Source organism: Macaca thibetana, chromosome 6 (assembly GCF_024542745.1).
Source record: "Macaca thibetana thibetana isolate TM-01 chromosome 6, ASM2454274v1, whole genome shotgun sequence".
NCBI classification, from domain to species: domain Eukaryota; kingdom Metazoa; phylum Chordata; class Mammalia; order Primates; family Cercopithecidae; genus Macaca; species Macaca thibetana.
The window spans coordinates 30,423,558-30,447,978 of record NC_065583.1 but is presented as its reverse complement, the minus strand read 5'-3'; the positions used below and the strand labels follow the sequence as shown (position 1 = coordinate 30,447,978).

Genomic DNA, 24,421 nt, shown 5'->3' with positions numbered 1-24,421 from the left:
ATCGTTTTTTTTCAGATGGAGTCTCACTCTGTTGCCCAGACTGGAGTGCAGTGGCGTGATCTCAGTTCACCACAACTTCTGCCTCCTGGGTTCAAGCGATTCTCCTGCTTCAGCCTCCCAAGTAGCTGGGACTACAGGCGCACGCCACCATGCCTGGAAAATTTTTGTATTTTTAGTAGGAACAGGGTTTCACTATGTTGTCCAGGCTAGTCTTGAACTCCTGACCTTGTGATCCGCCTGCTTCGGCCTCCGAAAGTGCTAGGATTACAGGCATGAGCCACTGTGCCCGACCGTCCTATAATCATTTTGCATTTTTTACATTGCAGGGCCCTTAAAGATCAAGCAGTCTGAATCCTTGAATTGTGCATGATTGCATGTGCAGAGAGGGAAAGATTTCTTTAATACACACAGCAAACTAATGACAGAGCTAGAACTAGGAGGCTTGTCTTCAGCATCCTCAGTCCAGGACCCCTTCCTTATGAGATAGAAAAGAGCACAGAGAATGGGGATGGGAAGAGAAAGGGAGGTTTCAGGTCCCCAAGAAAGACCTCATGTTCCTGGGTGGTGGTAGAGTCACTGGGAAGCAACACATCTTTCCCCCACATTCCCAGACCCTGGGGAGCTCTTTGTCCCTACAGATAACTACTATGAGGTGGTACAGCTGCGCACGCATCATCCAGCCCTGCTTCCCTTCCAAGTTAAAAATCCCCTGGCCCAGATGACACTATACAGGGAGTTCCCCCCAGGAGGTCCCAGTGGGGGACAGGCATCTCCTTTGATGTGAAGAAGGGCTTCACTATCCACCAGGCCCAGGCTTCCTTGGCTGGCTCCCTCTTCGGCTTGGCCAGCCTAGGCGGCATGAGACAAATCTCTACCAAGTACATGCTGGTCTGTATCAATTGCACATGGGTCTGGGGCTCTGGGTGGGCAGGGAAGGGGAGGATATGGGGAGATATACCTTCTTCAGGAACCTCTGATGTCGGCTCTGTGGATCATGGAGCCCTAAATAACATCAGCTTTCAATAATGCTCCATGTAGTCAGTCATTTTGTCCAGCCAGCTGGTCAGCCATGGAACCAGCTGGTATCAGCTCAGCCTTTCTATCCATTGACCTATTCACTATCAAGTCAAACTGTTCCATGCATGAATCCTCCGTCACTCAATCATTCCATCACCTACCCATACTCCCTTAATTCATTTTACCCATTCATACATCTACACACCCTCTATCAATTCAACCACCTCCATCATTCACCCTCTACCCATTTAGCCATTCTGCCCATTCATTCTATTCATCCGTCTCTCCATCCCCCTATCTACCATCTGTGGGGAAAAGAAAGAGATCAGCCTGTTACTGTGTCTATATAGAAAGAAGTAGACATGAGACTCCATTTTGTTCTGTATTTGAGATGCTGTTAATCTGTGACCCTACCCCCAACCTTGTTCTTGCAAGAGACATGTGCTGTGGTGACTCAAGGTTTAATGGATTTTGGGCTGTGCAGGATGTGTCTTTGTTAAACAAGTGCCTGAAGGCAGCTTGCTGGTTAAAAGTCATCACCATTCTCTTAATTTCAACTACCCAGGGACAGGTACACGGCCAAAGGTCGCAGGGACCTCTGCCTAGGAAAGCTAGGTATTGTCCAAGGTTTCTCCCCATGTGATAGGCTGAAACAATGCTGCTAAAAGGTTTATGGAGATGTTTGCATATGCATCTCAAGGCACAGCATTTTCCTTTAAACTTATTCGTGTCACAGAGATTTTTGTTCATATGTCTTACTGCTGATTTCCTCCCTACAATGATCCTATTGTCCAGCCACTCCCTTATCTTTAAGATGATAAAGATAATTATCAATAAATACTAAGGGAACCATCAGTTCAACAATTTTAACAATCAAGTCAACATGTTTGTCTCTAACTTCTCTACCCTCTTAACCGTGGCAGACACATCCTCCTCCCTCAAACCCACCATCCAAACTTCAGCAACATCAGTATAATTAGGAGAAAACTTCAGTGTGACCTGCATGGTTCTAAGCGAGCCAGAAATTGCTGTGAACTTTAGCTGGTGATATCCAGGGCAGAAGGTAAGCAGCGGGTAATGGAGGCTATGTGTATGTGTGTACATGGTGGCGGAGTGTTGGGGCAGGGAGGTATGAGTGAAGGATTAGTTAGGACCAAGAGCAATCATGGTGGGATGGAGCTACTGCTTGACTGGGAATCTGATGAACCTGGATTCTGGTCCCAGCTCTGATGCTGCTTCTCTGAGTGACCTGGGGTAAATCATTTCCCTTCTCTGGGCCCCAGTTTCCTCATCTGTCAAGTAGTAACTTCTCAGGTTACTGTGTAAGAATGCATAATTTGTTCCTTTCTTTTTTTTTTTTTTTTTTTTTTTTTTTGAGACGTAGTCTCGCTCTGTCGCCCAGGCTGGAGTGCAGTGGCATGATCTCAGCTCACTGCAAGCTCCGCCTCCCGGGTTCACGCCATTCTCCTGCCTCAGCCTCCTGAGTAGCTGGGACTACAGGCGCCCGCCACCTTGCCTGGCTAGTTTTTTGTATTTTTTTAGTAGAGACGGGGTTTCACCGTGTTAGCCGGGATCGTCTCTCGATCTCCTGACCTTGTGATCCGCCCATCTCGGCCTCCCAAAGTGCTGGGATTACAGGCTTGAGCCACCGCGCCCGGCAATTTGTTCCTTTCTTAATTTAACCAAAGATGAGCACTTGCCACATGCCAGACACTGGATTAGATACTAAGGTTACGAGGATGAGTCTAAAAGAGATGGCTTCTGCTATCTGCAAGCTTATCATCTAAGCAGGAAGGAGGAAGTGAAATATGGACAAAAGTGACCATGTAGACAATGCCAAATGCTACAATGAGCATAAAACAGGGCAATGTGTTAGGGTCTACCTAAGATATGGTGGTTAGGGAGTCATCTCCGAGGTGACATTCAAGCCGAGACCAGACTGGCCTCAGTCACACCAACATGGGGCTGGAGCAAATGCTCAGGTTCTGTGGCTGGGTGTGTACGTGTACCAGGAGATGAACGTTAGCAACTGTTTCCTTGGCATCTGCTGTGAGATCAGACCTTCCCAAGTGGTTTTGGAGAGGTAGTGGTTCTTTCTTCTCAAAGAACTTACTCCCATGAAATTCAAACATCTGGAGAACAGCTGTGCTAAAAGGTATGTTACCAACATCCAGGACCTGAGGAATTTGTAAAAGGACTTCCCGGAAGCGCTGGAATTTGATAGGAGCCTTGTGGAGGCAGAGGGGGAAGATCCAGACCTGTGATACCAGGAGAAAGAATAAGGGCAAACAGGTCACACCCACGTGAGACCCAGAGACTCATCTGTCCCACCACTGCCACCTGTGGAGAATGCAGGGAGCATGTGGGCCCAGGAACTCAAGCATCATTCTTGAGACTCCCGGGAGCCATCAATGACGCCTAAGCAGTGAGCTGATCTTGTATGGGTCCCAGGGAAAGAGTGGTCAGAAAGACCCATGAGGGGCTATCACCTAGCTGGAGGCCATTTAAGAAAAGTATAGGATAGAGAAACAAGGTGCTCTGCAAGCTGTGACTTGATAGGATCACCACTTTCAGCAGCCCTGAAAAGGAGGCCAGTAGAACCCAGTGAGGGTACCCTGTTCCCCCTGAACTTAAAATGCTCTGGCTCCACCTCGCTCCAGTCATTTGTGTAGCCTGAGCTAGCACATGGCTACTTCTCGAGTTCATCTCTCCATTCCCTGCAGTGGCTGCAAAGATGTGACAAAGGTGAACTCCACAGAAGGCTTAGGAGTTGGAAAGGGTAAGGGATCATTCTCCTACTTGTCAGAAGAGGAAACTGAGACCCAAGAAGGGGAAAGGAGCACACAGATGGTCGGGAGACACTGGCTTGCCTCCACCAGGATTTCCCCAACATGTTCTTTAGAAGGGTGGAATACCAGAAAGTTCCCTCCCACCCTACCCCACTTCCTTTTATAACGATTACCTGTCTTGGAGATTCAAAATACATGTGTACATGTAACAGACTCAGTGGTTGGAGTCTACCCAATTTCACTTTGCTTTTCTTAATGTTTCTCAAACACTTGTGTTAACAAAATTCTTCCCCTTCCTCCCCTTTGAGGAGGTAGCATCCCTACAGAAGCAGAGGGCCACAAAACCCACATTGGGAAGTGCTTCCCTGGACTCAGTTACCTCTGGACATTCTTTGAGTAGGGGAGGGAACCCCAGCTTCTCTCTGCAGACTTGAGAAGCTTAACGTTTTTCACAAAGAACCTGGCCTTTAAGATGCTCTGACACCAAGCCGAAGTGTGACCTTGGGCAAGTCACTTCTCCTTTCCCCAGAGGGATAGTGCCTCTTACCTGACTGGTGTGTGAGTCAGAGATGCACCAGGGACAGCTAATGTGCGTCCATTTTTATCCCCTACCATCAGGCTGACCACTCTACATCAATGAACAGGCTCACGTGGTACACTGGGAGGGCCAGGTACAGCAGGAGGCAGCAGGAGGCAGAGGGCACCCTGTATGTGGAGGAGACCTGGGCCAGGGATGCTGACGTCTAAACCTGCTGGGCCACCAACCTTCAGGGCACTGGTTTGGCCACCACCCATATCCACATGACTCGAGGTCCTGGTGTCTCCTCTACCCCTTCCTAGCTCCCTCCCTGGCCACAGGCATCTGGATGTGGAGCAATAGGCAGAATCAGGGTAGGTACCTGTGGGAACCTCAGTGTTTCTGATGCCAAAGAGGGGCCCCGCAGTGCAGAAAGTGGCTTCTCATTCATTCCTCACACTCTCCCACCCCATCACTCTGTTTTCACTGCTCACTTCAACCTCAGCCTCACTCCAAGCCTTGGTCTATTTTGAAGGTCATCCTTTAATCCAGGCTTCACCCTAGCCCCAGATCCACAGTTAGGGCAAAGCAAGGGCCAGTGGGGCTTTGGTACTTGAGGAGGGTGCCCAGAACCATGAGTGGGCTACCCAGGCCCCAGGATTTCTTCTTCAGAGATCCCTGCCCCTGGCAGAAGTCCTCAGCGAAGACCGACCTCCCCACTCTCCCAGAAAAACACAGAAGCCACGTGAATAAGGTGCTGCATGTTCTTTTTAGTTTCCATACATTGTCTGTCCCAGAGTGAGGAGAAGTTGATCTCCTTCCCACATCCACCACAGGCTGCATGAGGGAAGCCTGGCTCCCCACTACCTGCTCCTTCTCCAGCCCTGCCCCTCTCAATTACAACAATGCTTTCTAAAGCGCATTCTGCGGCCTGATGTGCCTGTGAGGTGAGAGGTGTGGGAGGGACAGAAGCTCTGCTCAAAGAGGTTTGGATACTCAGCTCCCTTCTTGTAAGTCTGTCACACACATTGGCATATTAAAGGTTCTGAGAAGTCATGTAGGTCGGCGACCTGTTTAGGTGTCCCCAGATAACTTGGCCACCAATCGTGTCTACTCCTGGACATTAGTCCAATAAACTAGTGTATCTTAGATGTACTTTGCGAAAAGCTTCATGAAAAAGTACACGTGATTCCCTCCAGAGCTTTCCTCGAGGCTCCCGGGTGACCTGTCTGACCAAGGCTGGAAAATGGGCACAGCACTCCCCTAGCCTCACCTCTTCCCCCATTTGGCTGGGGAAATGGAGAAACACAGTCACCTCTGAACTTCTAAACCTAGAAACAGAAGGAGACTGTACACAGGGGAATACAGAAGGCAGTCTGGGATAATGTCACTACAGAATGACTGATGAAAAATGCAGATTGACTGTTCTGATGCTGGCTTAGGGCCTGGGGCTGAAGCTGGGGACCTTGAGCAAGACCCTTTGACTCCTGTGATCTGCTTGCCCTGTTGCCAATGAGAAACAGGAACCTGCTTCAAGGATCTTATGAGGACCAGGGGAGGGAGGCGTATGGAAAGTATTTGATGCAAATGCTCTATGCAGAACAGGAGTTATAATTATAGTCTCCAGTAGACCTGAAGCTTCCTGAGAAGGATCTGAAATCCACAGACTATCAGGACTGGTCGGCCTGCTGAGGTTAGTTACTCTAGCCACCCCTTGTCACTGATGGGGAAGCTGAGCGCCAGGTTGTAAAAGCCTGGGCCTGGGATCAGGGGCAGTGGGAGGAAGAGTTAAGGCAGAGAGCAGGAGTGAAAAAGAAACGAAGTGGGTGAGGGTCAGGGAGAGGAAGATTAAGTCAGGAAGATTAAGTTACAGATCTGATCTTCCAAAGCCTGAACAGAAAAACAGAGCAAAGGATAAGACCTGGATGACAGATGAGATCTAGATTTGACTCTGGGAACTGCTCCATGCCTCGGTTTCCTCATCTGTGCAGGGATGAGGTTCCAGCTCTGACAGATCAATGGACTCAGAACCACCAAGCTGGCCGCTGTGGCCAGGTGGCACCAAGACTGAAGGGCCAGGAGCGCTGAAGGGATGTGCCTTGCCTGGTAAAGAAAGAGGAGCTCTGGCTACTGTCCCTTAGTAGACCCAACTCTGGCCCAGGAACGGAGCCTCAGCTGGGGAGGCTGCCTGGCCCTGTCAGCCCCAAGGGCCTTCAGAGACCCCCACCCTGCCACTCACCTTTCCCACTCTGATTTGCAGTGTTTGTCCACACTCCTCCCCAACCCCTACTCTGGCCTTCAGACAATCCTAGAATGGGACACTGCAGTGACAGAAGAGTCATTTGAGTAGTCCCCCCACCATTTTAGTGCAGGGGATAAACTGAGGCTGTGAGCAGGCCAGGGTGGAGTGGGAACACCTAGAGGAAGTTGACAAGTCAGCAAGTTGGCAGCAGAGCTGACAAGCTGGGACCCGGGGCTGTCTCCTTTATGTCAGATGGCCAACGTGACACAGGCTGCCCCTGGGAAAGCCTCGGAACTTCTCGGATTGGGACAGAGTGCTGGGGGAGGGAGGAAATGTCTCCTCTTGCTTATTCCCTAGGCTAACTCAAGGGAAGACGCTTCTCGGGGCCTCCAAAGCCCTGTGGGTGATTCCATGTAGCCCAAGAACCCAGGGCTCACTGGGCACACACCCTGGCTCCCCATCTCGCTCCCACCCTCGTTCCTTCCTGGAAAAGAACTGAGAGGCTCCTGCTGTCTTCTCCAGAAAAACCTTGGAAGGAGCTGTGACTTCAGGCGTCGTGGTAGGCCCAGGCCTTGCACCCTATGTGGCGAGGAAGGAGACCTCAGTGGGAGTGACAGGGGCCAGGGGGAAGGCGGGCGAGGCATTGGCCCCGAGGACCCGGTACAACAGCTCCTCCTTCTCCTGCTGGAGCTGTCGCCGCAGCTGCACCTCCTTCTCCAGGGCCTCACGCGTGAGAAGCAGGTCTTCTGAGAGCTGCCTGTGGATGCACACAGAGCCCAGGGTTGCCTACTGGGAGCGGGTACCACAGAGACCGACCCATTCCCCCAGGGAGCCTTCCTCAGATGGACCAGCAGCCTGCTGCAGGGTCTCCACCGCCCTCCTTGTTGGCCTGTATACAAGAGGCAATTCAATCTCTTGACCAAGGAGCGTGGGCCTCACAGACAGGCAGGCAGTTCTGAGCTGCTCCAAATCTCTGCTCCACCACTTAGCTATATAATCTTAAACAAGTTATTCATTCTTCTTCAATTTCAGGCTCCTCATTTGTAAAACGGGAAGAAGAAGAAGAATAGGACCCAGCTTTTAGAGTAATTATGAGGATTAGATGAGAAAATATGTACAGTATTCAATAAATTATGTCTGACACATGATACTAGCTCTTATTTACTAAGTCCTAAGAACTGATTCATTCCACTTAGGCCTGGTGCACTATCAATTTCCTGTTTCCTCTTCCCTATATCGGGCTTTCCCATGGAGTACACTCAGCCAGGACGGAGACCCACAGATACTCATCAAGGCACTGGAACTTTGGTTTCCGGGCAAAGCTGCCCCCTTGGGTTTCCTGACTCCCAGGGAAAGAGGAGCCACATTCCCTAAAGAGGCCCTGGGCCCACCTGTCAGTCCATTCCTCAGGTCCCTCTAAGACTCTCCCAACTGGAAATTTTGGCACAAAGGGTGGGGACGGGAGGAAAGGAGGCAGGAAGACAGCTACCTTGACAGGACCACCTGGTTGCGGCTTCGGACGTGGAGGTCCTCATTCTCCTGCTGCAGGGTCGTGATTTTTTCCTCCAATATCAGATTTTTCTCTTTCTGTAACACATCAGAATGAGCTCAGAAAGCTGCCAAACTCACGCTGCACGATGTGTGCTGACACCTCCCTCTTATCTGTGGTCACTGAAAGCGCTGATTCCTTCTAGACTATATGTTACATTTCATGGAGCAATAAGGTAACTTAGAAAAAAATAAAACTAAAAAGTTAACAAAGGGCTGCTGACTTTTTGCCACAGGAGAATGTTAAAAAAAATTACAGGCCCTACCATCTCATATCACCATGAGTTCATGGAAGAAAGAATAGTTTTTATTCTCCAAAAGTCAGAAGGATATGATCTATATAAATAAAATTAAGTTTGTCTGTTATGTGTTTCCACAAAAATGGATGAACAAAATCTATAGGGAATGTTTGAGACGATCTGATTAAAATAAAGCCCTGTGGGTGATTCCATGTCATGTGACTCAAGCCCCCAGGGCTCACTGGGCACGCACCCTGGCTCATCTCACTCCCACCCTGTTTCCTTCCTGAGAAAAGAACTGATGGTGATATGAGATGGTAGTGCCTGGAAGATTTTTTTTTTTTTTTAACATTCTTCTGTGGCAAAATTAAAAGCCAGCAGCTTTCTGTTAATTGCTTAGTTTTATTTTTTTAATTATAAGTTGTATGGCACACAGGAGGCCAGGGAGACTCTTCCAGAGCAATATCATCTCCGCTTAGATTCAACCCTAGGGTTTCTGAGGCTTCTGTCCTCCTGTGTTCTCAATGCCACCTGCCCTAGTGTCACCCAAGCTACAGCAACATCAGTAGCCTTGAAAGGCACAGGACTCAGATGATAAGAAGCCACTGCTTGACCCAGCCTGGCCACAGACCATGCTCAGTGGTCAGCACAGGTGGCAGGTCAAAGCTGGAGTGAACCAGGCTGGGACCTCCTTAAACCACCGCCCCTCTGCATGCTTTACAAAGGAAACACCCAGAAGGCGGGAGCCTGAGGCTGCATCCCCCAGCCGCTCCCAGCCACAGACCACTGTTTCCATGAGGATCAGCCGCTTGTCCAGCTCATGAATACGCTCATTCTTCATCTCAATGACAAAGTGTAAGCTCTCCAGCTCCTGCTCCCAGAACTGGCTGGGGCTCCCATAATCCTAGACAGGGAGAGAGTGACCTCATTAGGCCAGTAGGCTACCTCCCTCCTCCCCATTCTGCCAGAAACTCAGCTGGACTTTCTTTCTTTTTTTTTTTTTTTTTTTTTTTTTGAGACGGAGTCTCGCTGTGTCTCCCGGGCTGGAGTGCAGTGGCGTGATCTCGGCTCACTGCAAGCTCTGCCTCCCGGGTTCACGCCATTCTCCTGCCTCAGCCTCCCAAGTAGCTGAGACTACAGGCGCCCGCCACCATGCCCGGCTAGTTTTTTGTATTTTTAGTAGAGACGGGGTTTCACCATGTTAGCCAGGATAGTCTCGATCTCCTGACCTCGTGATCCACCCGCCTCGGCCTCCCAAAGTGCTGGGATTACAGGCTTGAGCCACCGCTCCCGGCCAACTCAGCTGGACTTTCACAAGTCACCCACCTTCTTCTCTCAGCCTATGTTAAGTGCTTAATATGCTTTATCTCTCTGGATCCGAATAACACCTTTTGAGACATGTACTAGCCCCACAGATGAGGAGACTGTGGTTTGGATAGGTTGAGTCACTTGTGCTAAGTGGAAGGTTTGCTATGTGCACCTAGTTCTCTCTGAATCCAGAACGTGAGCACTTGACTATTCCAGACGCTGCTCTCTGGGCCTTAATTTTCCCATCAGTGAAATGGGAACTCTTTTATTTCCAGGCCCTTGTGTAGGTAAGAGTGTCAGGTCTGAATCTTGTCCTTGAAGAGGGGCTGGTGTTTCCTGTTGCCTGGCCCTGACCTCCCTGGAGGTTCAAGGAGGAAAAGCCCCCAGGGTGCTGCCACCTACCTGGATATGCTTCTTATAGTTTCGGCTCATAATGGACTCCTCCACCCTCTTCATTTTGGCCTGGAAAGCCTCCAGCTGTGAGGTCAGTCTGTCTATGGTCTCCTGGAGCAGGGAGTGGGATGGAGACAATCAAAGCCTGCCTCATAAAGGCTATAGGTGAACTTCGCCACATCCCAGAGGGAGAACAGTTTTGGGTTCTTCTATCTGTCTTTGGTCTACCCTACAAGACAATGCAAGATCAACATACTTTGACCACTGCTTGAGATCTATCAGCCCTTACAGTGCAGAATTGCATGCTGGAAAGAGAAAGAAAGAAGAGAAAAGAAAAGAGGAAAGAAAAGAAGAGGGGAAGGGAGGGGTGGGGGAGGGAAGGGGAGGGAGAGGGAGAGGGAAGGGGAGAAGGGGGGGAAGAGGAGAAGGAGAGGGAGGGAGAGGGGAGGGGAAGGGGGAGGGGGATGCATAAAGGGAGGGGGAGGGAGAGGGAGAAGGAGAGGAGACGAAAGGAACACACCAACCCCATCTCTTGCTTTAATGCCTTTAATGGCTCCCCATACTGTAGGGCACAATGTCCTGGTATAAAAGATCATTGTTAGCCTGGCATTCAAAACCCATCCAAATGAGGCTCAATGAATTTTTCCAGGCTCACCTCTTACTGCTCCTCCTATACATCCTCTACTGCAGCCAAACATCACAATACTCCCCCAGCTTCAGGGTACATTCTTATCTCCAAACTGTTTCACTGCCAAGAACTTCCTCTACTTGAACCAACTGTGACCATTACCATTAGGATAGAGCACAACTCCTTAAGATGGCTAGCCAGCTCCCACTCTGACCCTTGCTCACTTCCTTAGCCTTAGTCCCCTCTGCCACTGAAACTCATACCCCAGGCATCCTGGACATCTTTCAGTTCCTCAGGTATCCCACATTTTCCCTTTTTCCTCCATGTCTTTGAACACATTGCTTTTTTTCTGCCTGGGGCACCCTTCCTATCCTTCTTTACCAAAGAATTCCAACCCATCCTTCAGACTCCAGCTTAGATCTCACTCCCTCTAGAAAATCTTTCCTGCACAGCCACATTGAGTCAGATGCTTCCCTGCATCCTTCCACAGGTCTATGTGCATCCACCCATGAATCTATCACACTGTGGCACCTGGCCCATGCCTCTCCAAGATCTTCCTGATAGTCCCTGGAAAAATAGGCCCAACTCAATTTCAAACCCAGCCTTCTTGAGCTAATAGCCTGGTTACCACATGTAGGGGCCTGGATACACAGAAGACAATCACCTCAGCCCCTCCCTCCTAGGCATACATAATCAGTTTTGGCTGCCTTGGGGCTCCATGCTGCTTTCCCACTGGTTCTCCCCCACCCTCACCCGAGACTGACATGACCCAGCCCCTCTCACCTGCTGGGCAGCACTGGCCTCCTGGAAAGAGTGGGTAAGCGCTTCTTTCTCCTGTTCATATGAGGCCCGGAGGACTGTAGGGAAAGGAGAACTCCAGAAGCTCAGACACTTCTCCCCAAAGCCTTCTGGCAGGCCCCTTGATGGTCAGAAAGGTCCAGATGATTACCTGGGGCCCATAGAGGCCAGGAGTTTGGGAATGGTCTTATTTATCCTTCTATCTCCTAGGCTTGCTTGGGGGCTGTGCCAGAAATGTACTAGGTATTTAATAAAACCTCATGGAAATTGAAATAAACTATAGACTGGGAGGAAGCCTACCAGATTGCGGGTGCCATCCACACCTCACTAAGGCTAAAATCCAAAGATCTTGCAGCAAGCATGTTCATCTAAGACCACCTCAGGCCATGGAAAATGCAGAGGACAATGCTTTGTAAACTGGACTAGCCAAATCACAAAATCATTAAATCCTTAGTTGTCAAACTAAAGCACAAAACTGCGGTAGGTACATTAGATTTGTGGCTAGGAAATCCACTTGGTCCTGGCTCTGCCTTTCCAAAACTGAGAGACCTTGAGAAGATCACATCAGACATCTAAAAGTCCTGTTATCTCAACTGTGAAATGGGATCAATAAACTGGGTTGGACTGTCTCAAAGGGGTCATTTGAGGATAACATGAGAAGGACGTGCAAGGGCTTTACAGACAGGGCGGTGCTGTACACAGCTGAAATTATCGTCATTCCCCAAATCAATACAGTTGTATGTATCATCCCACCTCCTTCATAAAGTTCCTTTTGGAAAATTCCAACCTTGTCTCAACTGAAAAAAGACAATAGGCAAATGGCAATCAATGGGCAGAATGGGAAATAGAACAGAGGAGACAGGAAAGTTTAATACAGCCAAAGAGCCAGGTGTATGGCAGTGATGAAAAAAATAATGTTCAAGGCCGGGAGCAGTGGCTCATGCCTATTATCCCAGCACTTTGGGAGGCTGAGGTGGAAGGATTACTTGAGGTCAGGAGTTTGAGACCAGCCTGGCCGACATGGCGAACCTCTGTCTCTACTAAAAACACAAAAATTAGCCAGGCGTGGTGGCACAAGTCCAGCTACTCAGGAGGCTGAGGCAGGAGAATGGCTTAAACTTGGGAGGCAGAAGTTGCAGCAAGCTGAGATCATACCACTGCACTCCAGCCTGGGCAACAGAGACTCTGTCTCCAAAAAAAAAAAGAAAGAAAAAAAAGAAAAAAATAATGTTCAGTAATATAATGGTGATAGAGTAGTAAAAAATTGATAAGAATAGTCATATAAAAATTATAGCCTTAACTTTTAAAAAACATTGGCCTAATTTGTTAATTTGCCTATCAAGACAGGTTCTGGTTTTAGGTAAGATGAAGGAAGCACACTTCATCCAGTTTTTCCTACCGAATTAGCTACAAAACCTGGACAGAATGAATTCTGCAGTTATTTGCAGACTGAAAAGTAAATGGTAGCAGCAGACTGAGCAAGAAGACCAGAATTTGAAATACCACTGACCTGACAGATTTAAACAAACCCAGAATCTCATGTATTTAAACATTTAAAATGTCTAGGATACAACCCCAAATTTCTCAGCATACAATACAAAAAATTACTCAGCCTAAAAAGAAGCAGGAAAAAACTCCCTTGAGAAAAGATATTCAACAGATGCCTACACTGAGATCCTATAAGGTAGGAATTATTAACAGAATTTTTACGGTAACCAGTAGAAAAAGACTCCAAGAAGTATGGGTGTCCTGCCACTGATGGCAAGAAGGAAAAAGAGAAAAGGAAAGTAAGAGTGAACATACTTTTAGAAATTATAGAAAAATAGAAAGTCTTAGGAAATAAATAGAGTTATTAAGAAGAACCAAAAGGAAATTTTAGAACTAAAAAGTACAATAAGTGAAATAAAAACTCACTTGGTGGAATCAATGGCAGAATGGAGATGAGATAAGAAAGAGCCAGTGAACTTCAAAATAGATCAATAGAAATTATCCAATATGGACAGTAGAGAGGAAACAAAGATTAGAAAAAAAAAATGAACAGAGCTTCAGAGACCTGTAAGATAATGCCCAAATATCTAACATTTCTATCATCACAGTCAAAGAATCGGAGGAAAAAGGGTGCAGTCCAAAAAAATAAAAAATTGAAGAAAGAATGATTGAATATTCCACAAATTTTCGAAAACATAAACCTACAAATTAAAGATCACTGAACATCAAAGTAAGCCCAAAGAAATCCGCACCCAGACACATCTTTTCCAAAAGCGAATGACACAGAAAAGGTGTGGAATGGAACCAGACAAAAATGGTACACTACATATAGGGAACAACAGCTTGAATAACTGTATGTTTCTCATCAGAAACCTTAGAGGCCAGAAGAAAAAAATTTAAAAATTGCTGGAAAATGTTGATGTTCATAATGTTGGGTTGAGGTCTACCATTTTAGGATGTGTTTTCTGTTTGTTCTTGCTGACCTTTATCCTCTATTTTCCCTTTCCTGCTTTCTTCTGGAGTACAAAACCAAAACAATAAGCCCAGAATCCCATATGCAGTGAAAATATCCTTCAGGAAAGAAGATTAAATTGAGATATCCTCAGATGAAGGAAATTTAGAATTCATCACCAGCAAACCTGCTCTAAAAGAATTGCTACAGGAAATTCTTCAAGTGAAACCAGAGGGAAACTTGAAACTTCAAGAATGTAGGAAGAGTAACAGAACTGGTAAAGAACTAAGTAAATACAAAAGACTATTCCTCTTCTCTTGAGCTCTTTAAAATATGATTGATGATTAAATGCAAAAATTATAACCTTGTCTGATGGGGCATTAGATGTATGTAGATGTAATACATAAGAAAAATGTAACAAAAACGGGAGAGAACAGAGGAACCTACATGACGGTAAGCTTTCTACATTCCATTAGATGTGATAAAATAGCAATTCTAGGCTGGGCATAGTGGCTCACACCTGTAATCCCAGCACTCTGGGAGGCCGAGATGGGTGGATCATCTGAGGTCAGGAGTTCATGGCCAACATGGTGAAACATGGTCTCTACTAAAAATACAAAAATTAGCTGGGCCTGGTGGTGGGTGGCTGCAATCCTAGTTACTTGGGTGGCTGAGGCAGGAGAATCACTTGAACCCAGGAGGCGGAGTTTGCAATGAGCCCAGCTCATGCCATTGCACTCCAGCCTGGGTGACTGAGCGAAACTCTGTCTCAAAAAAAAAAAAAAAAAAAAAAAAGCAACTCTAAGTAGATTGTTAAGTATATCGTAATTCTTAGAGTAACCACTAAAAAAAAATACAGAGATACAGTAAGACAATAAATAAGTTAAAATGGAATACTGAAAAATGTTTAAATACTCTGAAAGAAAGCAGGAAAGGGAAAACAGGATAAAGATCAGTGAGAACAAACAGAAAACACATCCTAAAATGGTAGACCTCAACCCAGCATTATGAACATCAGCATTATCAATAACAACAGTAAATTAAATGGCTTAAACATACCAAATAAAAGAGGATGTTAGAATGGGTTTTTAAAAACCCACCTAATGGTATCATTCATACCCCAAACCTCAGCATCATGTACTATACCCATGTAACAAACCTGCATGTGTGCCCTGAATCTAAAATTAAAGTCAAAATTAAAAAAAAAAAAACAAAAAAACACCCACCAACTATGTGCTATTTACAAGAAACTCAGTTTAAATATATGCTATAGGTAGGTCATAAGTAAAAGGGTGGAAAAAGAAACACTAATCAAAAGAAAGTCATAGTAGCTATATTATTTTCAGATAAAGAACTGAAAGGAGAAATAGACAAATATGCATTATAATTAGAGACTTCAACACTCCTCAGCATTCCACATAAAACAGTGAGAAAATCAGCAAGAATACAGAACTCAATACTACCATCAACCAAACTTTATCTAATTGATTTATTTTTAAAATACTCAACCCAACAATAGCAGAAAACACATTCCTTTCAAGTATACATGAAACAAGATAGACCATACCCTGAGTCATAAAACAAACCTTAACAAACTATAAAAGCAGCAAAATACAAACTATGTTCTCTGACTGTAATGCAATCAAACTGGAAATCAAATAATAGAAAGAGAACCAGAAAATCTCCCAACACTTAGGAATACACTTCTACATATTCAATGCCAGAGAGGAAGTCTCAAGGAAAATAAGATTGAAAATATTTTGAACTCAAAGAAATGAAAATAAAAACATCAATTTGTGGGATTCAGGTAAAGCAGAGTTTAGGCAAAAATTTATAGTTTTAACTGTTTATATTAGAAAAGGAGAAAGGTCTCAAATCAATATTCTAAGCTGAAGAAATCAGGAAAAAGGATCAGGCCCAGTGACTCACACCTGTAATCCCATCACTTTGAGAGGCTGAGTCAGGAGGACTGCTAAAGCCGGGAATTTGAGACCAGTCTGGTTAACATAGAGAGACCTGCCTCTACTGAAAATTTAAAAATTAGCTGGCTAGGTGTGGTGGGGTATCTATAGTCTCAACCACTCAGGAGGCTGAGGCAGGAAGATTGCTTGAGTCGAGGAGTTTGAGGCTGCACTGAGCAATGATCATGACACTGTACTCCAGCCTGGGAGAGAGCAAAACCCTGTCTCAGGGGGAAAAAAAAAAAAAAAAAAGAAGAAGAATGAAAAGAAAGAAAGAAAAAAAAGAAGAGCTAACCAAACATAAAGCAAGCACACAGAAGGAAGGAAATAAAAATAACAGAAACCAGTGAGATGGAAAATGATAAAATAAGGTGGGTGGGGTGGGGAAATCAATGAAACCAAAAAGCTCATTCTTTGAAATAATTAATAAAATGGATAACCTCAAGCAAGACTGACAAAGAAAAAGGAGAATACACACATGACCAATATCAGAAATGAAATATCACTACAGACACAGCAGATATATGAAATGATATTAAGGAAATATGCTGAACAATCCTATGCACCTAGATTCAACAACTTAGATGAATGTACCAATTCTTCAAAAAAAAAAAAAAATGACCAAAACTCACCCAAAGTGAAGTACATAACCTGAAATTCCTATAACTATTAAAAAGAAATTGAATTTGTAGTTAAACACTTTGAAAGATATGCCCAAGCACAGATTATTTCATTGAAAAATTCTATTAAACATTTAAAAATGACAGAACACCCATTCTATATAATCTCTCCCAGAAAGAGAAGATGAGAGGACATTATTACATGGCACAAGCTTTATCGTGATACTAAAACCAGATAGTGTAAGAAAACTACAGGCCAACATTCCTCATGAACATAGACACAAACATCCTCAGTAAAACATTAGCAAATCAAATTCATCAATACATAAAAAGAGTAATATAACACAACCAAGTGGAGCTTATGCCAGGAATGCAAGGCTAGTTCAATGCAGGCAGCCTTCTGTATTTGCAGGTTTCTCATCCTTAGATTCAACCAAGCGTGGATAAAAAAATATTTGAAAAAATAAAAATAAAAAATGCCAAATAACAACAAAAGAAAATACAAATAAACAGTCTAACAACTATTCACTTTACTTTTACATTGTATTAGGCATTATAAGGAATCTAGAGATGATTTAAAATGTATGGAAGGATGTACACAGGTTATATGCAAATAATACACCATTTTATATAAGGGACTGGAGCATTTGCAGATTTTGGTATCCAAAGTGGGTCCTAGAATCAATTCCCCATGGATACCTAGGGATAACTATATTTGAAAACTCAAACCAATGTGATCCACTATATTAACTATTTAAAGAAAAACCAGGCCAGGTGTGGTGGCTCACACCTGCAATCCCAGTACTTTGGGAGGGTAAGTCCAGTGGTTCATTTGAGCTCAGGAGTTAGAGACCAGGCTGGGCAACATGGCAAAAATCCATTTCTACAAAAAAAAAAAAAAAATTAGCTAGGCATGGTGATGTGCACTATAGTCCCAACTACTTGGGAGGCTGTGGTGGGAGGATCACCTGAGCCCCGGAGGTCAAGGCTGCAGTGAACCAAGATAGCACCACTGCACTCTAGCCTGGGCATCAGAAAGAAAAGAAAAGAAAAAAAAAAAAGAAGACAGGAGAGGAGAGGGAAAGAAAGAGGAAGAAAGAAGAAAGAGAGAAAGAAAGAAAGAAAGAAAGACCACATGATTATATGCGTCTTAGATCTAAATATAAAACCATAAGTCTTTGGAAGAAAACATTGAAGAAAATCTTTGTTACCTGGGGTTTAGCAAAGAGTTCATAGACATGACATAAGAAGTATAATCAAAGAAAAAAAAATTGGACTTTATCAAAATTAAAAGCTTGGCTTTGTGAAAGACATTATTAAGAGAATGAAAAAATAACCCCACTGGCTAAGAGAAAGTATTTGCAAATACAAAGAACTCTTGTCCAAAATATATAAAGATCTCTCAAAACTCTACAGTAAGGACAAGCAAGTTAATTTAAATGGGAAAGACACCTGGACACACATTTGATCAAAGAGGATATGTAGACAGCAAATAAGCACATGAATCGTTACTGAAATGTAAATTAAACCTATCATGAAGATTACTGCACACTTATTAGAACAGCTAAAATAAAAAACCAGTGACAACAAGTATTGGCATGGAGTAGGAACAGTATAACTCATACATCACAGATGGTAATACAAAATAGTGGTCACTCTGGAAGACAGTTTAGCTGTTTCTCATAAAGCTAAACATACATTCATCATATGACCTATCCCACTCCTGTGTATTCACCCAAGATAAATGAAAACCTATGTCCACACAAAGCCTGCACAAGAATGTTACAACAGCTGCATTCATAATTGCCTCAAATGTCCTGGAACAGTGAATGAGTAAACAATGGAATATAACTCCACAATGAAAAAGTATGAATTACTGAGATATGCAACAATTGGAATGAATGTCAAAGGCATCGTGACGAGTGAAGGAAGCCAATATAAAAAAATCGTATCGTATTATTTCATTTATGTAATAGCCTAGAAAAGACAAAGCTACAGAGATGGAGAACAGATCAATAATTGCCAGGGTTTAGGGTGGGAGGAGGATGTGAATGCAAGGGTAGTTTGAGATAGCTTTTTGGGGGTGATAAAACTGTTTTGTATCCTGATTGTGGCGATGGTTACAAGAATCTATACATGTGGCTGGGCGCAATGGCTCACGCCTGTAATCCCAGCACTTTGGGAGGCCGAGGTGGGTGGATCACGAGGTCAGGAGTTGAAGACCAGCCTGGCCAAGATGGTGAAACACTGTCTCTACTAAAAATACAAAAATTAGCCGGGCATAGTGGCACGTGCCTGTAATCCCAGCTACTTGGAAGGCTCAGGCAAAGAATTGCTTGAACCCAAGAGGCAGAGGTTGCAGCGAGCCGAGATCGCGCTACTGCACTCCAGCCTGGGCGACAGAGCGAGCCTCTGTCTCAAAAAAAAAAAAAAAAAAAAAGAATTGATACATGCATTAGAATTTATGAAAATGCACACCCCCTCAAAAACAGTCAATTTTACTATGTGATAATTTTAAAAAGACAACAAAGGGTCATCGAATGTGGAAAACCACCACTAGTCTCTTATCTGTGTACCTCTCCCCATACGTATAAAATCTCATATATTTCCACCATGCTATGCTTTCATTCATTCATTATAGACTTATGTAGCACTTAATATGTGCCAAGCAATTTAAAAATAACTATAGAAGAATTATGACAGATGGGAAGAATTCAAGACAGGCAATCTCTTCTCCCCTGGGTTTTACAGTAGGAAATTCTTCTTATAACACTAAAAATAATATCAAAGCAATGCTTGGATAATAAAGTTGTTTTCCCATAAAGTCTTGTGAGGTACGGAAGGTAGATTTTAGAGAGAGAGAAACTGCACTGAGATTCAAGGAGGTTGAGTGATAGCCCCAGTTCAACAGGGTATGGTATTATTAAAACACAATTCTTTGGCTGGGCGAGGTGGCTCACCCTGTAATCCCAGCACTTTAGGAGGCCGAGGCAGGCGGATTATGAGGTCAGGAGTTCGGGACCAGCCTGGCCAACATGGTGAAACCCTGTCTCAACTAAAAATACAAAAATTAGCCAGGCGTGGTTGCGGGCGCCTGTAATCCCAGCTACTCGGGAGGCTGAGGCAGAAGAATCACTTGAATCCGGGAGGCGGAGATTGCTGTGAACCGAGATGACACCACTGCACTCCAGCCTGGGCGACAGAGCGAGACTCCATCTCAAAACAAAAACAAAAACAACAAAAGCAAACACACACACACACACACACACACACACACACACAGAACCACAATTCTTCAATTTCCAGGCAAGGACTTGAATTCCATTTCGCAATGTTTGCAATAATGTGCGCTAATGTTGCAATATGTTTCAAGATTCTTAAAATCATTCAGACCTCTGTTCTAGTTATTCCATTTGGATAAATCAAAGGACACAATGTGAAATATGGGCAACATTATGCAAAAGCTGTTTTGAGATCTAGAGGTCTAGACACAAGAAATAAGGAAAGCCATGTACTTTATGGTCTTGCCTTTATAAAAATTTTAGTAGCATAATTACTTGGAAACATATTTGATACAATGTTAAATGAAAAGAATAGGATATAAACTTTGATGTATAAAATAATCACAACCATGTTTTGTTTTGTTTTGTTTTGTTTTGTTTTTTAGATGGAGTCTTGCTCTGTCCCCCAGGCTGGAGTACAGTGGTGAGATCTTGGCTCACTGCAACCTCTGCCTCCCAGGTTCAAGCAATTCTGCCTCAGCCTCCTCAGTATCCCGAGTAGCTGGGATTACAGGTGCACACCACCACACCAGGCTAAATTTTTTTTTTATTTTTAGTAGAGACAGGGTTTCATCATGTTGGCCAGGCTGATCTCGAACTCATGACCTTGTGATCCGCCCGCCTCGGCCTCCCAAAGTGCTGACACTACAGGCATGAGCCACTGCACCCAGCCACAGCCATGTTTTAAGTAGATAAATTATTCTGAGGAAAGGTCATGCGAATACTGATGATGAAAGGAAAAATCAGTAGAGCATTTTCAAGGTCAATTTCAATAACATCAGTAACATACATGACCTTCTCCAAAGAAGATACACAAGTCACCAAGAAGCACATGAAAAGATGTTCAACAGAATTAGGCATTAGGGAAACGCAAATCACAACCACAATGCCATACCACTTTACTTGCACTAGGATAGCAACAAGTGTTGCAGAAAATAACAAGTGTTGACAAGGATGTGCCACCATTGGAACTCTTGTGGGTTGCTGATGGGAACACAAGTGGTACAGCTCTTGTGGAAAACAGTTTGGCAGTTGCTCAAAAAGTTAAGCACAGAATGATCGTATGACCCAGCAATTCTCCTGGCTGTACACCCAGGGGGAACTGAAAACAGCTGTTCAAGCAGGTGCTTGTACCAGTGGCACTATTCACAGTGGCTAAATGGTGGAGACAGCCTAGGTGTCCATCAACTAATGATGAATGGGTAGAGTGTGGTGTGTCTGTGCAACAGCAAATTACCCAGCCATAAAAAGAAACAAAGTATAGATGCATGCTGCAACACAGATAAGTCTTGGAAACATTCCAAGGTGAAAGAAGTCACATGTGGGTGATCATATGGTTTATACAATCCCATTTATATGAGTGTCCAGAATGGACAAGGCCATAGAGAAATACAGTGAATTGGTGGTTGCCAGGGGCTAGTGGTAAGGTAAGTGACAGCTTAGGCCAGACACTGCGGCTCATGCCTGTAATCCCAGCACTTTGGGAGGCTGAAGTGGTGGATCATTTAAGCCCAGGAGTTTGAGACCAGCCTGGGAAACATGGCAAACCCCATCTCTACAAAAAGATATAAAAATTAGCCAGGCATAGTGGCATGCACCTGTAGCTACTCAGAAGGCTGAGGTGGGAGGATTGCTTGAGCCCAAGAGGTGGAGGTTGAAGTGAGTCGGATTGCGCCACTGTACTCCAGCCTGGACAACAGAGTGAGACCCTGTCTCAAAAAAAAAAAAAAAAAGTGACTGCTTGGTGGGTGGGAGTTTCCTTTTGGAGTGATGGCACTGTGAATGTACTAAATGTCACTAATGGTAAATCTTATGCCTACTTTACCAAAATAAAAATATATATATACACATAAACTTTGCCACACCAATTCTACTAGGATGTTATTCTAAAGCTGAAATAATGAATGTGACAAAGATTTTACAAAGCGGGGTTCATTATGTAAGTATCATTACTGTTATAAACAATGACAAAAATCTTGTAATTACCTAAATGCCTAACAAAGGGACTCAGTTAAATGAACAAGGGTGCACATTGGAATGCTATGTAGTTACTAAAACTCTTGGTATAGAAGAGCTTAATGAGAAGATGCTAATGCAACACAAAGTGAAAAAAATAATTTACCTCCCCTCCCCAAAGTGTGTGTGTATAGATGTATATTCTATGTATATACACAGAAAAAGAAACGGAAAGAATCTATAGCAAAGGGATAACAGTGGTTAACTCTGGGTGGAATTATGATTTAAATTTTCTCAATAATAAAATCAGTGCTAAAAGTTATTGCTAAGTATCTCGCACTGTTCTAAATTCTATCTCTGTCTATCTATCATTAAATTGTTTAATTCTTACAAAGAACCTATTGGGGTGGTAAAGTAACTTCTTCAAGTTTACAGAGCTGGTTAGCAGTGGAGCTGAAGTTTAGACCCAGGGACTGGAGTTCTAGAGAATGAGATCTATCAATCAATCAATCAATCAATCAATCATCTATTTATTTTTCATAGTGACAGCATGTTGCTATCCAGCTATGTTGCCCAGGTTGGCCTTGAACTCCTGGGCTCAAGCAATCTATCCACCTTGGACTCTCAAAGTGCTGGGAATACAGGCGTGAGCCACCATGTCCAGCCAAGAATGAGATCTTAACCACTGTGCTGTAAGATCTTTTTGTCTAATCTAGAGTTTCCAAATTTTCTATAATGATCACATTTGGTGATATAAGAGGAAAGAAAGTTATTTTTCAAAATAATCAATCTAACAATAAATAGAGCTACCATCATTGTGAGGATGGAATATGTGTATTTAAAAATTCTTCTATTTGTCTGAGTTTTCCAAATTTCCCTTAATAAATATGCATTGCTTTTTAAATGGAAAGAAAAAACACCTCTCAAATAAGGAAAAAGAAAGCTTGATGCCAGCCTCTTAAAGCCATGCCCCAAAGGAAAAGTCTATCATCCCTCTCGGGCCAAGGATCCTGTTGATTTGAGTCAATTGCTTGTGGACCAGACAGAGAGGGAGGGACCAGTGGGAGTGCCCAGGTGAACTCGTCAAGTGGGGCCAGAAGGAAGCGCCTCCCACCCCTTGGCCAGTGGAACATCTCTACCCTTACCTTGCAGGGACTCTTCATTCTTTCCTTCCAGGACCCTTTGCTGCTCATCCAGTCTGTCTCGAAGTTCTAGCTCCCTTTCCTTCTCCACCTGGGGGCAGAGAGTCCCGGGCAGGACTGAAGTTGAGCAGGATCAGCACAGCATCTCTTATCTACTCACCTGGGCCTGTGTGGAACTTGGTGACTGGAGTCTTAACCCTTCCTCTGAGGGATGGAAATGCCATGCCCAGAGAGGACACGAGACTTCCAAGACACAGCAGGCATGGCAGAATTTGCCTTCTTTAGGGTTTAGCAAGGGGTTCCCACAGAATTATCTACATGGAAAACGATTTAGGAGTATTCTTTTTTTTTTTTTTTTTTTTTTTGAGATGGAGTCTCACTCTGTCGCCCAGACTGGAGTGCAGTGGCGCGATCTCGGCTCACTGCAAGCTCCGCCTCCCGGGTTCATGCCATTCTCCTGCCTCAGCCTCTCGAGTAGCTGGGACTACAGGCACCCGCCACCACGCCCGGCTAATTTTTTGTATTTTTAGTAGAGACAGGGTTTCACCGTGTTAACCAGGATGGTCTCGATCTCCTGACCTCGTGGTCCACCCGCCTCGGCCTCCCAGAGTGCTGGGATTACAGGTGTGAGCCACTGCGCCCGGCCGGATTTGGGAGTATTCTAATCCTGATGCTTACTCAAGGCAGGAAGCCTTCTATGGTGTTTCTCTGCTCGCATAAGGCTTACTGTTGCAAGTGACCTCCAACTTCTACCATCAGGTCCCAGATCTTCCCTCTGGGGGTCACACAGAGCCAGACTGTTCCCTCAACCCAGGCAGCCCCTCAGAGATCTGAGCACAGTGGCCCGTGTTCCCAATGTTTCTATTCTCCAGGCTGAACCCTGCCAGCCATTCTCACTGTCCTGCACTTGAGATGTTTTCCAGTCCCTTTGCCACCTGGAAGGTCCAGCTGATGGGGCATGTCCAGAGGCAAGGCATGACTTAAAGGGGTTCTAGCCCTGGCATACCACTAAGTTCCTGTGTAATGAGCTCCCTCCCCTATATAATGAAGGGACTCAACTTGACAATTCCTAGGGCCCTTCAAGTCTCAAGGTTAAGGATTCCACAGGTAATGGTCAGGGCCAAATGACATCACCATGGTAACTCTACCAAAACAAACTAAAGACTGGCAGATGCATACAGTTAACCTATCTTTCATAAAAGGTGTGTTTCTGAAAAACGCGTCTAAGCTAAGACCATTTTAATGTGTGTGGGGGCACCCCCTGCAGTCTTCCACCCAGCGAACACCTGAGGGCAGGGTCTGGACCCGATTTCTCCCTGTACCCCTGGCAGTGCCGAGGCCGCAGCCTCCCTGCACACAGTAATCTCCCCCAGCAAGTCGACTGAGTGAATAAAATCTAGCAGAAAATCTTTTAGTAATAAATAACCATGCAATTTAATAGAGCAATTAGTTTATAACTACAGAGCCTTTTTTTTTTTTTTTTTTTGAGATAGATTCTTGCTCTGCCACCCAGGCTAGAATGCAGTAGTGTGATCTCAGCTC

The 24,421-nt window shown here is 44.6% G+C and overlaps 1 protein-coding gene across 1 annotated transcript in view; it reads right to left on the bottom strand.

Moving 5' to 3' along the window:
* Positions 1-5,069: 5,069 nt before the first annotated feature.
* Positions 5,070-24,421, bottom strand: part of CCDC69 (coiled-coil domain containing 69) — a 231,685-nt gene continuing 212,333 nt past the window's right edge. The window contains exons 5-10 of the mRNA XM_050793689.1: positions 22,883-22,970; positions 11,465-11,538; positions 10,063-10,164; positions 9,137-9,256; positions 8,055-8,152; positions 5,070-7,322 (exon numbers count right to left, since the gene is read on the bottom strand). Coding sequence (XP_050649646.1) covers positions 7,145-7,322; positions 8,055-8,152; positions 9,137-9,256; positions 10,063-10,164; positions 11,465-11,538; positions 22,883-22,970 — 660 coding nt within the window. The 3' untranslated portion in view covers positions 5,070-7,144. The remainder of the gene's footprint in view (positions 7,323-8,054; positions 8,153-9,136; positions 9,257-10,062; positions 10,165-11,464; positions 11,539-22,882; positions 22,971-24,421) is intronic.